The sequence below is a fragment of the Zalophus californianus genome, chromosome 4, assembly GCF_009762305.2.
Source record: "Zalophus californianus isolate mZalCal1 chromosome 4, mZalCal1.pri.v2, whole genome shotgun sequence".
Classification (NCBI taxonomy): Eukaryota; Metazoa; Chordata; class Mammalia; order Carnivora; family Otariidae; genus Zalophus; species Zalophus californianus.
In genome coordinates, this window is record NC_045598.1 from 186,728,814 (window position 1) to 186,742,925 (window position 14,112).

Genomic DNA, 14,112 nt, shown 5'->3' on the forward strand with positions numbered 1-14,112 from the left:
TGTCTTCTAAGCCCACCCTCCAACCCCACCTCCCAACACACACACTCTCACATCGTCTACCACACCCTCCAACCCCTACACACACTCTCACATCGTCTACCATATTAATGCGTTCTAAATTGGAAACTACGGAAATACCCAATCATGCTGATGCTTTCATGTGTTTCCAGAAAAGCATCAAGTCCTATGCCTGGAAAAGGATCAGTACAGACAATGCATTCCTCCTGCCCTCTGCAGACACAGCTGCTCCCGAGCCACGCCAGCTTGCTGAACGTCTCCAAGGTCCCCGGAAGAGGAATGCCCAGACCCTTCTCGCTGTCCCACTCCAGTGTTTGAGAACCTCAGTGATCAAAACAGCCTTTGGCCTTAACCAGGTCATTCTTTCTGTGCTATAAGCCCTTCTTCTCGTTCCATTCTTAGCGCATGTGATGAAAGCCTTAAAATTCAGGAGCAAAATGCAATGTGAAGAGAAAAAGTGTTCAAGGCATCAGAGAACTGGATTCCACCCAAGGCTCTGAGGCCTGAGACAGGTTTTCTCTATGCCTAAGTCTCCCTCTAGACAAGAGAACTATCTTTCAAAACCACTGGTGGCTCATGACATCTAGTTAGTGGACTGTGATGAGCATTTTAAAAAAAATGAAACAGAACAGTAAATGTTATGGGGCATCGAGTGCGGTCAGGATAAATGTCCTATCACCAAACGTTTCCCCTTCTATATTTACGTATGCATACACTGAATCACAAAGAAACTTACTTCTTGCTGTGGATCACAGTCAAAAATGTTTAAGTCACTGGATTAGAGGATTTCTAAGGTTTCTGACACTGTTTCCTCAAGTCCTTGTGTCTCACATGGTTGTGAGGGTAAACTGAGCAGGTGAACATGAAAACAGCTCAGGTAGGAGATTGTCTGTCTGCACGGAGAGGCCCTGCAGAATGGCCGCTCTCGGACACGCATCCACCCCCATAACCAGCACCAAACAACTGAATGAGAGCAGCTTCAGAGCCTATTTAAAATCACTGCAATATACTTCTCTGCGCATGGAACCTTCCAGCACTTTTGGTCCCCAAATCAGAGGTGATAAAAAGGAAGTGCTTGATAAGCATATGCTGTGTTAGTCCGTGCCTGGATGAGTGACAGATGAATGGATGGATCCATCAATTAACCAACAATTAGTTAGGACATGACCCCGTGTTTAACGAGTGGTTCTCTGAGGCCATGGTGAATCCGCTGGTCTCTGGACACACGTCAGCAGGATGAGGCCCCGAGTCCTACTGAAGCCAACCTTCCCCCTTACTGCCCTCCCTCCCCACTGTGACCCTATATGGACGTGTACATCGAAATGGCTGCCTCCAAAACGTAGAAGACAGAGCTGCCCCAGTGGAGGGGATGATAATGCCCACCCACCCTCGTGTGCATCAGCACGGGGCCTGAACCTGAGGCCCTAGGCTCCCCAGAGGAAAATGACTCATCCAGACCTTCAGGAGTTCACAGGCAGATGACGGCTGGAGATAAGGAAGGGATTGTCGGGGCGCCTGGGCGGCTCAGTCGGTGAGCGTCCGCCTTCGGCTCGGGTCACGGTCCCAGGGCCCTGGGGTCCAGCCCCACATCGGGCTCCCTGCTCCGCGGGAAGCCTGCTTCTCCCCCTCCCTCTCCCCCTCCCTGCTCATGCTCTTTCTCTCTCTCAAATAAATAAATAAATAAAGTTTTTAAAAAAATAAAAAGAGATAAAAAGAAAAGGAATCATCCATGCGACCTGAGGAGGAAACTCGGATTTATTGAGCACCTGTTTGTGCGGGCGTCTCAGGTACACACATACACTCAACGCACTTTATTTCCAAGGCAGAACCCTGGAGGCACAGATGTGCCAGCTCTGGCCAGTACCCTGGCCAACTGCCCAGCATTGGGAAGACACGGCAGTTGTCACCGGACCTCTTTATTTCACAATTAAAGAGAGACCAACTGTGAGGAACTTGAAGGAGTCCCATCCATGGCTCAGAAGCCAGATTAACACGCTTCTTCCACACCGGCTTCTGTCTTTGGCTGGACACAGGATGCCATGAAGCTTCCCCGACTCAAGTGCCATGACTTTGCATCTGAGAGCCTGAAGCAGTGAGGTGGCTGAGTCTGCTCCCCGAGGACCGATTCTGGGCTCCCCGTGTGCACTTTCCATCAGGCAGCGAGGACATTCTTCATGTCTGCACATTCCTTTGCTTCCTGCTTCACATGTCTCTCCTGGGAAGTGGCGACCTCTGGGCATAACCCAGAATAGAAACCCATTGTCTCATGTTTTCAGTTTCCTTTTGAGGAAAGAGGTAAATCTGGCAAGTGTCTTCTGGTCAGGGTTTCATAGCACCAAGAGTTTCCTTAAAACGGGCAGCTCCACATCACATGGGCACCGTGAGAAAAACCGAGAAACAACCTACTGCCCCACGGTCATGTTCTCCCAGCTTTGGAGGAGAGGGGAAAACTCGCAGAGCATTATCATATGAAATAATAATAATAATAATAATAAACAATAATAATAATATTAATAATAATCTGACCGACCGGCAGCATCTGTTGGTTTTAATAATGTTGAGGTCTCTCAAGAAAATAAGACAAAAACAAATGATAAAAGAAAAAAAAAAACACGTGGCTGTAATGTTTCAAGACCTCTGGCTTCTTATCAGGCTCTGAGTTCAAGTTTCAGAAATCCACTGCCGCCTCTTGGTATTCTGGAATCTTCTAGGGGCCCTTCACGTTAGCGGGCTGGACAGCGAGGCTGGCGAAGTAGGCACACTGGGAGGGGTCACACTGGCCAGGGGGCCCGGGCGGGCCTGGGGGTCCGGGGTGTCCTGATGGTCCTGTCTCCCCTTGAGGGCCGGGAGCCCCGGGGAGCCCATCTTTCGCATAGCCAGGTTCCCCGGGTTGACCTGGCCCAAGGAGAAGGAAAAAAAACAAACAAACAGAAAGTGTTCAGGATCCTTCTGGGGCAAACGAGCCCTGCTCTCATGGCTTCCATTCAGTACCAACTGAGGACCAGAAACGTCCTCAGGACTGGGAACTCTGCCTGGGGCAATCACAATGGTCCACAGGGGCACGGGGATGCCTTCACCGTTTGGACTGGGGCAGCAATCAGGGTGCCCCTGGAGAGAAACCAACAAGGGCAGATGGAGGGCAGGGGTATGGGGTGGGCAAGAGACACGGCCTTCTATGTTCTCACGGGGTTCTAGGAGATACAGTTGAGTTGAGAGGCAGACACCAAGTCCTCGTCATTAACCATCAGCCCCAATCCATGTATCCTTAGAGATACCTGATGACGCTCTATTACCCAATATGCAACTTGTCCCAAATCTTCTGTAGTTTCTAGGCTGGTATCCGTATGTTAAATGTGAACTACACACTTGGGCCACATTCACCTATTCTGTAAATCATGGTCAAGGACAATACAAATAGGATGTAAGTCACTGACAAATAACCCAAAATTTGGACTCAGAAATATTACCTATAGACAAGCATCTATTCCTCCATTTATTAAACATCATAATTTCATATATTATCAATCTATGTCCCTTTTTGCTTTGGCCACTGGGAAGCTCATTGCTAAGTGTATGCCTAACCCTATTACCTCTTAAGTCACCATGTTAGGAAATCTGAGTCTCCTTATAAAAGAAACAAAAAGGAAGGACATTTTCCCCTTAAAAAGATCTTTAGACATTTCATGAACTCTCAAATTCACGAACACTTTGGTAGTCGTTATTTAATTTCTATGGCCCTGCCTCGACCAAGCCTGAGGCCGGCAGTGTCACTGACTCCTGCAGAGAATCACTGAAGAACAGTCATTATCTCAAACTCGTACTCATACAAATATTTCCTCTTTCTAAACGGTTCTGTTCTGCCTTTTAATCTTTATTTGAAATTGCCTTATTTTAAAAATATCCTTGGGGCACCTGGCTGGCTCAGTCAGGGGAGCACATGAGTCTTGACCTTGGGGTTGAGGGTTCAACCCCACATTAGATGTAGAGATTACTTAAAAATAAAATCTTTAAAAAAATAAAAATGAAAAATATTCTTAATATTCGAAGCTACTGGAAAGTAGGCAAGCTGTCAAAAATAAACACTGAATATGTATTTTTAGTTGTCTTCTCTCATGAGAGTAGCAACATGCATCCAGCGCAGGAAATTTGGGAAATCAAGATATAAACACTAAATTAGAATGACCTATAAGTCTCATATGCAAAAATGATCTCAGGTGATCATATAAACTAGAACTAAATAAAAAGAGGAACTTCAGTGCGGTGGAATTTGGTAATAATAACTCAGTCTAATTTCTTCCACCTTCTACTCACACCCCTCATCTTGGGCCACCACACTGCTGTGCCCCGGAGATCCTTCCAGACAGCCAGCTTGTCCAGGTTGTCAAATGGCGAGCCCCACGTCCCAGGGAGCCCTCACCCCGACCCTGCCACCTGGCCAGCACATCCCAACATACGTTCTGAGAAATAGTAATGGGGTATCAACATGTGCACAGACTGGACTTTCACGTGAGTTGAGAAAATGCTGCCATAAACAAAATAAACATCATTTGTTCCTGCGAGGCAGCACGTGGGAGAATTCACGAGTGTTGGGAAGGAGTCAAGGGGTGCACGGTTCCCCATGCTGCCCAGTCTTATTTAACCCCAGGTCTGTTTTCCTCAGGACTATTTCACAAGATAAACCCCAACAACTCATGGAATACATACGCTACAGGTTTTTTAGTAAGTCAAGAAGCTGGTGCTTTAGAAAGATTCGATAAAAACACATGAGTGATCCTCTCTCCTCTCAGATAAACCCAGCCTTTCTTCCCAGACACCCCTGCGGCACTGCAGTGTGTCACTCCATGGCGGAGGGCCACCCTGAGACTCCGGACACTCTCCCTACCTGGGATGCCAGGCAGGCCCATCTCGCCTCGGAGGCCAACGCCAGGTGCACCCGGGTCTCCTTTGGCTCCTCGCTCACCTGTGAGAGAGACACACAGCTTTGGTGAGAGAGAGACCCAGGGTGAGGGCAGAGGCAGGGAGTGGCACCAGGAGCAGATGCAGGGTCAGCACGGGGCTGCGGCAGCCTTCCATCCGAACCAGCCTCGCTCACACATTCTCCACACTGGGACTCCGAAGTCCTGTTCACACTCACTGACATACACTCACACTCAAGCATGCACTCAATCCAGATACACGCCTATGAGCACCAAAGTAAATGGACACCCCTCCTAAATGCATGCTCAACTACACATCAACATTGGTTCAAGCACATAACTGCTTGATTACGGGCACACATATGACATTTATTTTTTTAAGATTTTATTTATTTATTTGACAGAGAGAGACACAGCGAGAGAGGGAACACAAGCAGGGGGATTGGGAGAGGGAGAAGCAGGCTTCCCGCAGAGCAGGGAGCCCGATGTGGGGCTCGATGCCCCAGGACCCCGGGATCATGACCTGAGCCGAAGGCAGACGCTTTAACGACTGAGCTACCCAGGCACCCCATGGACACTTACACATATGTTAGCAAATATATATGCACACTCATATACACATACAGACTCACTCAAACACGGGCATACAGATGTGCACAGCCACACGCTCTCTCCCGTGCCCACACACACATCCACATGCTCTCTCCCCTGTAATAAACACGTCCACCTTCATCCACTCATGCTTGCCTCCACTTCCCGTGTTCTCACAGCATTTCACCTGAACCTGTAGGAACTGGGTGATAACAATAAACTCAACACTCTAGATCCTACAGACATTTACTACAACAGGTCTACCCCCAAGAAACTTTAAATCCAGTAAGAGATGAAACAGGGCACCAAGAACATTCTTATTCGAAGCAGAATGCGGGTGAGTTAAAATCACACAGAAATTCCAGAGAGGGTCCCTTCCCTCTGGGAGGAAATTCAAGATCACATTTGAATTAATAACATACAGATTAGATTAAACTGTCTCAATATTTTTCGTCATTCATTTTGTTTTTTGCCATGTTATTTGCAGAAGTCTCCTTTATGCAACATATTTTCTTTTGGGATCTAAATGGAAATTTTGCTAGTTCATGGAGACTTTAGACCATTCCTATTTATTGTTGTAACTGCCACACTGGGTCAGTTCTGTCCAAGTCTGATGTTTCCTACACTTTATGCTTTCTTGTTGACCTCTAGCTCATGTATTTTGTTTTATGAACCAAAAGAGGTGGGACTTGAGCACAAATTTAACAAAAAATTTTTCAGCAGGAGAAACATTACAGGGAATGAATGAATGAATAAATGAATGAGTGAAGAATTAGTAAGGAAGCAGTAGGTGGAAAGAGGAAGATGTTAGGGGCATCCATGTCGATACTCCCCAGTGGTGACCAAAATCTGGTGCTTTCTGTACCCCAGGCTCACCCCTCTCCTACCCCACACTCACGGCCCCCCACACCCTGCACTCACCCCTCCCCACAGAGCAGCTAATAATCAGGTTGATGAGTCTGGCTTCTGTCCTCCCTCCTGCTTTCCCACCTGCCTGCCCACCGAGAGGGTGCGCTTGCCTCGGTCACTACGGGGGTCAGACACTGCCCCTTGGAGGAGAGACCGGCTGTTGCCCAGATCGCCCACGTCCACGTGAGGCGTCTGCCTGAGAGCTGGAGAGGTAGAAGCCCTTTTAGCCGCCACTTTGCTCAATTCTAAAGCTGGCGGCCAACGCCTCATGGGCCTGGAGACTGCATGTCTCACTCCTCAGCGAGCTGTAATCTCGGAAGGGGAAAGAGGGCATTTTGTGTCGCCCCTGCTCTAGTGGAGAACCAGGAAGTAGGAGGGAGCTGGTTCGCTCTTCCTGGCGGAAGCATATTTTTACAAAAATGTCAAGTATAAAATCCTTCTGTACATATGAAAACATTACATGATGCCCAAACGCTGAGTGTTACCAAGCTGGAGGAGACGAAAGTGAGATCAATTATGCACATTCAGCTGGAGCGTGGTCCTTCCCAGCCCTCCTCTGTGCTAAGCATGGCTCCTCCGGGTCCTCACTCACCTTTGGGACCCATTGGTCCAGAGGGTCCTTCCAGACCCCCTTGCCCAGGCTGTCCTGGCTCCCCGATGGGGCCCACCCTGCCCGGAAGCCCATCTTTTCCAGGGGGCCCCGGGGGCCCGGGTCGGCCTTGAGATGACTTCACATGCGCTGGGGGCCTCTGGGCCAGGAGGTAGGCGAGTCTGGCTGCAGAGGAGGAAAAACAGAGATGTTCAACGAAGGAGGGCGATGGACAGGAGATGGGCCGGAACTCACTCTGCAGCTCAGAGCTCGGGAGACTGTAAGCAGCACAGCACACCGACAAGATCAACCCCACACAGCACAGCCAGGGAGCCCGTCCCAGGACAGCCTCGGCCAGCTGTGGGCCTCAGGCCAGCTATTCGACCTGTCTGAGCCTTCACGTCCTTGTCTGGAGAATGGAGGCAATGCAATCACAGCCACCCCACCTGGTGGGCGTGAGGACAGTCATGTGAGATGAGGCATTAAGACTGTGGTCAGCGGACGCTGGTGGCGCCAATCACGGAAGGACTGGCGGCCGGGACAGTACCCACAGAAGAAGGGGTTGCGGTAATTGCCAGCTGGGGAAGTTGAGACTGGGGGTGAGACTTAGGGGCTTACAGAGCAATGTAGAGTCACATTTCTCATCTATACACCGAAGGGCTGGGTATGATGTCATTGAGGAACCTTACATGTCTAAAATGCAAAGACTACAAAACTGCTTAAAAACCCAGAGGTCCATGGCTTTCCACCACACTGGGGACACCGTGCCCATCTGATGGCCACCAAGAGACCGTCACATGTAGTCAGGCCCAGCTCTTCTTCCTGCAGGTGGGTGACTGAGCCCAGAGAGGCTGGAGGGTCACCCAAGGTCCTAGTGTTTTGGTGATAAAACCAAGGCAGAGTCAGGGTCTTCTGAGCGCCCTGGGGACCGGCTTGCCACAAGCACCGTCCTCCCATCTTCCTGCACGAGGCAGCAGGTGGGGTACAGTCTGTGTCTGAGGCCTGAGTGAATGGCTGAACTTCTCTGAGCCCTGATTTCCTCATCCTTAAAGTAGAATTGATGCTTGCTCTTCAGAAAGCTGTTTGAAAGAAAGCACCCTGCCCAGCAGATGCTCCATCTGAACTTTGTTCAAAACAGGTCTTGTCTCTGCTCTTGGGCTGGAAACTCCCCAAGGGCAGAAGCCATTTCTGTCGCTGGTAAATCTAAGACTCAGAAAGCAGAGCTCAGAGATGCCCATGGGGGAGACCCCGGGACACAACCTGCTCAGTGGCAAGTGCCATTCCAGCCTCTGGTTTCCTTCCTTTTTTCAACCCACACCCCTGCCATGTTTCCCAGGTAATGGTCTTGGGCTCTCCTGTGTGTGGAGAGGGACCATGCTGGCCTGGCCAGTCGAAGAGGGCTGGGATGGGGGGCACCTTGTCCAAAGCTGTGCCCCCAGACCCAACCCACAGTCTGCCATACAGTTGGTGCAAATCCCTCTGAGACGTGAGCATGTGAATAAACACGCCCTCCCATTCTGTCCGTCTGGGTCCTGGGAGAGTTATGGATGTCTGACCTTCCCTATCATAGGCTGCCCATGACTTTCCTCCCCTAACAGCTTCCAGCCCAGAGGGAGGTGGGGACAGCTGCCTGCACACAAATCCTGCTAGACGCTTACCAGATCTCCCATGTCCAGTAAGTTACTTGGCATCTCTGCTCCTAACACTGAAACATGCCTCCTGCTCTTTGAGAGCCTTCCATGAATTGCCTTGTGAGTGTGTAGGAAACCACCTGACCTACAGCAAGCCCCACATGCTGGCGTTACTACTACCTCCCAACCTTGCTCCCTCCCTGAGCACCTGCTATGTGCCAGGCTCATGCAAACCCGTGGGATTTAACAATAAGTCCAATACACTTGGACTGAAATGGACCTAGTTCCATGAAAGCACTATGTATCTCCGCTGCCTTTGGGAGCGAATGAACAGAATAAATGACGGATGACGGCAGAGCTGGTTCTGTGGATGGGAGCTCCCCTAATCGGGGGTATTCAAGAGGAGGTAAAGACAAGCTCTGGACAGGGCTCTGTGTGTCTAGAGCCTGCACGGTGTTCCTCACGGTTCTGCACAATTGCTACACGGGAGCTGCTCTCCACGAGCCTTCTTCAAACCGGGTTGGGGAACTGAAGGGTGCAGAAGGGACAGCTTCCCAGGCTCCTCCAGAGGCCCTTGTGTGCCCAGCTGTGGTCAGTCCAGCTACTCACTTCCCAGCTGTTTCTCTAGCTCTTCTTGGATGAGCCGTCGCAGGGTGTCCATGGAGGGGGACTCCCCCTGCAAGGAGGGAAGGTGAAGGGGAAATTACTTATCTCCCCGGTAACTCCTGCGCCCCAAGACCCCCGATGGCTCCGGGAACCAGGAGGGGCACAGGCAACACATAGCACATAGGCCTGGTCCAATCCTTCTCACGCCCAGAAGCACCTCCCTTTGCCCTGGCCACGCAGGCAGCATCCTCCTATTTGATAAGGTGACCTGAGGCCTCCGGTGACACTCTTTCCTCGCCCTTCCCGCTCCTTAGCTGCAGCTTCTTCCTGCACAAGCCGTTTCCCCGGCGTCAACCTGAGAGGTCTGGCCCTGCACCTCTCCCTGCCGAAGTCCCGTCCACTCCCGGCGCCGCGCCCAGGCTGCCTCCTCCACGGAATCTTCTTTGATTTCCCTGACCAGCCGCTCGGCCACCCCGGCTCCCAGGGTCTGGTTTTCCTTGCTCAGTTCACCTTGGCCCTCCCCAGGTGCCTGACCCTCCTGGTGCCTGATTCATAGACGCTGGTGAGTGTGTGCTGCCTCCGGGCTCACACGGTGACATGTGATTCCTAGAGGAATCTGTGAGAGCAGCCCTCACGCCCCGCAGTGGCCAGACCCCTCCCTCTTGCCTGACTCCTTCAGGGCCGTGTCCCCACGGGGCGAGGGTCTCCTCCCTGCGCTCCTGTCTGCAGCCCCAGGACCGGGGACAGCGCCCAGCATGAGCAGGACACGAATTCCGTGTCCTTACTCTGTTGTTTCTTTTCTGGTCCCTCTTTCATGCTCATCCCAGAACTTCATGGCTACCCACAGCACCAGGACTAGGAGAACTCAGCGAGGACCCCGGGGGCTGTGGAAGCGCCCCGCCTCCCGTGCCCCTGCTCCTGCACTTGGCTGAGAGCCAGGCTCTGGGAAGGGACAGAGCATCAGAGCTGCCAGCGACACGGGAGATCACCTAGACCTGCGCTCTGAGGACGGGAAGGTCCCCAGGGGACCACAGGGCTGCTGAGAGGGGAAGGTGAGGTCACGTGGACCCAAAATCCACCCCACCCCCAACCACTTCTACCGGGTGGCTCTGCGTTTTTCTCCAGTGTGTGCTTGTGTTACAGGTTTGTGTCAAATAAGAGTTCTGTCACTAGAATAAACTGTTTCGAGAAAAAAAAACACTAAATAAGCTTGTCCTTTCATGCCCCCCCCCAAGTCTGAGGCAACACCAGCATCCTTACCCTCAGTCCTGGAAATCCTGGCTGGCCCGGAGGCCCTGGGGGCCCAGCCAGTCCATTCTCCCCAGGAGGTCCTTGGGGGCCCATCAGGCCCGTGTGGCCTTTGTGACCAGGGATTCCAGGGTCCCCAGGCTGGCCCTTTCCTCCAGGAGGTCCTTTGTCACCTTTGTTCCCGGGATCTCCCTGGAGGAGGGGAAGAAACATGTCAGTGAGCAGAGGGCTAGGCAAGTGCACCCAGTGTAGACAGGCCCGCTGCAGCTGTATGCAGCTCCCTGGTCCCCGGGTCCTCTCTCCCGGAGCCCTGGACAGGAGACCTCTGTCCTGGCAGACCTGTGTCTCAGAGCCAAGACATGTGAGGACACAGGCCTCCAGACACAAAGCCACCTGTCATCATCACACAGGTAGTGTGCGGAGGACTAGATGAGAACTTTGACTTCCAATCCCAGTCTGTGCGGCTTCATGCGCATGCCTCAGGAAGGCTGGCCACTGAGCCTGACTGCCGAGCAGCCACTCCTCCAGTTTGCTCTATCAGCTGGATGGACAGTTACTCTTTCGACAGAGGCGCCGCTACTTGCAGGTGGCCTCCCGCACCCTTACTCTTGGCTTTTGTGGGCCCACATGGGATGACACTGACCAGACTCTTCTCCCCATCTCTGACCCAGCCCCCAAAGACCTGGATCAATGATTTGGGAACCATGGTGACCACCAGACCATCCGGTCCTCTGCCCAACGCACTACTGTGGGTGTGACCAGCAAGTCCTGGTTGTTGGTGGGTCTGAAAATAGATGGCCATGTTGGCGAGTTCGGGGTGTAACAGGACTCCCCTGCGGGCAGATAGCAGTCGGGGGGAACGAGAGGGGAAGCAAGATGGTAGCTGGAAATGGAGCATGGCCATGGACATGACCCAGAGCCAAGGAGAGGGAAGACTGCAGGCATGAAACTATGTCCAACCTATATGCTTGAAGAGAAAAAAATAACAGACAAAATTTGATATGTTCCCAGGGCTTTAACAAAAGGCAGATACAGATTTATAACTCACATGGTTCTACATGCACAGAGGACGAAAGGAAAATGTCCCGCGACGGACCCTGGGAAGGGAATGGGGCCCATAACGGGCACCAAGGTAGAGGAGCACCTACTTTTCATTGCATTCACTTTTTGCAATGGTTAACTGTATGTCTGTATTGCCTTTTCAAACAATAATAAAGGACAGTGGATTTAAAATGAACTTATCCATATCAGAGGGACAGTCTTGACTTAAATTTCTCAGATGTGATGCATCTCATGGGACCTTTGTCATCTGTCAGTGATCAGGGGTTAGTGATGGTCCTGGCGCTCTGAGCTCCTGAATGCCGAGACCCTATCACAGCTGTGGTACAGCACTTCCTATTCATTAAATGTCTCAATATCACTTTGCGGGGGGAGGACTTGTCCCAGACTTCAAATGTCCCCAGGAGTGCAAAGGAATGAGGAGCCTCATGGCTCCCTGGCAATGTTCCACAAAACCACTTAACAGGGAGAAGGCAATTCTCCACTTATTGATTAGGTGTTAGAGACGAGATTCCTATTTGTGGTCTGAACTCCCTGGCTGCCAGCCAGAACTCCCAGGAGCACCTGTGTGGCACTGGGGTGGGGACCCCTCAAAATGCCTTCTCAGCCACACACCCCCTCCCTGGCTCCATCCTCAGGAACCAACGGCCAGAATGCAGAGGAATCAAGTCACTCAGAAGGAAAGAGGGAAAGAGAGAGATCTGGAGGCGTTGACAATCTCTGACACTCTCTGCTTCCACGGCCCTGTGTCCTCGGACCTGCAGGAGAAACCCAGCTCCTCACCCACCCAACTTGCAAAGAAAGCAGAGATAAATTCTCAACAGGACCACAGCAAATAAGCTGGGGGTGGGGTGTGGCGTGGCGGTGACATCCACATGGTGCGACAGGGTTTCGGCTGACCAAATGGAGGGTTGTGGGCAAACGGGATGCTTAATTCCACTAAAGGGAGTGGCTGTTGTCACAAGGGTGAGAAGACCCCCTCCCCCCACTGGCATTTCTGGGGGAAAAAAAAAAAAAAAGAAAAAAACACCAAACCAAAAAAACACCTCCCCCTGTTGTTTTTTGGAGGAATGAAATGTAAAGAAAGGCTTCCTGAGTGTGGCGCCAAGGCGATTCATTATGGAAAAAATCTGTTCCCTTGTCACCTTCAGCGACAAATCTGGCTCCTGGCAAATTGGCATTTTGGGAGCTGAGCACGTCATGCCCGGGCACTCGTACAGGGAGAGAGGGAAATCTGTCAAAGTCTCAGAACGCTCGCCTTTGAATTTGTAATTGCAATGATTTTATTCCTTAAAATAACATTCAAAAAGAAAAAAAGGGAAAGTAACAACATTCACTACAACAATCCCTTCGTGGGCTAATGATTTTCCAGGGAGCGGCAGACCCACAAGCTCCCCGGGCTTGGCTGTTGTTTTCTGACCGCCAGCGACAGGGTCCCCGTGCTGCCTTGCAAAGGTCACATTTAGTAACTACCTCCCCCACTTACCCTGTCTCCTTTGGCTCCTGGCTCTCCGGGCTTCCCAGGGGCTCCCTGCAAAAAGTCCAAAGGAGGATGCTCACTGAACCAGGGCCACCCATCTGCGACCCTGTGTGCCGAGCACAAGGGGTATCCGGGAAATCAGACCCCCCAGGAGCCCCTGTCTGTCTGTCCAGACGTTGCAGGCACCTTTCTTTGTGCACCCTGGACTGATGGCACCAGCCCTTTTAAGATTCCTCCCCTGCCTTTTCCAGGATAGATCCCTCTCACCGAATACACTCAGGAGACCCCGCAGGATGTGGACTTTGAAAGGTGCTCGCTGCCCCTGTGACCTGGGGTGCGTTGCCTCCCACTCACCCAAAGGACCTCCACGTCCATGACTGCCCACTGCAGGGAGTACATGGTTCTCCCTTCTCCTGGCCTCTGAGGCTCACCTTCCCACTGCCTGCAGCGCACTCCCCTCTGTCCTGCATGGAATGTCTGTGCCCCCCAAGTGTATATGTTGAAGCCAGAATCCCCAGGGTGACTATTAGCAGATGGGGTCTTCAGGAAGTACTCAGGTGTAGATAAGGTTGCGAGGGTGGCCCCATGATGGACATAGGGAGACAGGCATTGAGACCAGGGGGCCGGCTAGTGTAATTAGGGAAGGATGGCATACCATCTGCTGACACCTCGATCTTGGACTTCCCAGCCCCAGAACCGTGAGAAATGTCTGTTTCTCAGCCACCCAGTCCAGGCTAATTGTGTGGCAGCCAAGCTGACTAATCACGATCCCTCTGTCTGTGATCAATCCCACCAGGCCTTCAGGCCTCCCCCCGAGGAAGCCTTCCTTGACCACCCAGCACCTAGGTACTAGGGACCCCACACCCCTCCTGAAGGGCGGTCACACAGCCTTGTAGTCCCCACTGCTAGGATACTCCCTCCTTGCTTCTGTGACCCTCCCCAGCTGGAACCTCTCTCTACCCCACTTTGCCCCCAGCCCCTCTGCCACCTCCTTTGCAAAGGAACACTGGCCAGTGTCTGCCCTCATGCACGGGTTCCCAGGCCACCAGCTGCCCTGTAACTCCC

At 51.9% G+C, this 14,112-nt stretch overlaps 1 protein-coding gene across 1 annotated transcript in view; it reads right to left on the reverse strand.

The window, feature by feature from the left end:
• Window positions 1-1,767: 1,767 nt before the first annotated feature.
• COL22A1 (collagen type XXII alpha 1 chain) overlaps window positions 1,768-14,112 on the reverse strand; it is a 247,474-nt gene continuing 235,129 nt past the window's right edge. The window contains exons 59-64 of the mRNA XM_027583883.2: window positions 13,054-13,098; window positions 10,521-10,700; window positions 9,264-9,330; window positions 7,027-7,209; window positions 4,901-4,978; window positions 1,768-2,913 (exon numbers count right to left, since the gene is read on the reverse strand). Of these exons, the coding sequence (XP_027439684.1) occupies window positions 2,726-2,913; window positions 4,901-4,978; window positions 7,027-7,209; window positions 9,264-9,330; window positions 10,521-10,700; window positions 13,054-13,098 (741 nt within the window). The 3' untranslated portion in view covers window positions 1,768-2,725. The remainder of the gene's footprint in view (window positions 2,914-4,900; window positions 4,979-7,026; window positions 7,210-9,263; window positions 9,331-10,520; window positions 10,701-13,053; window positions 13,099-14,112) is intronic.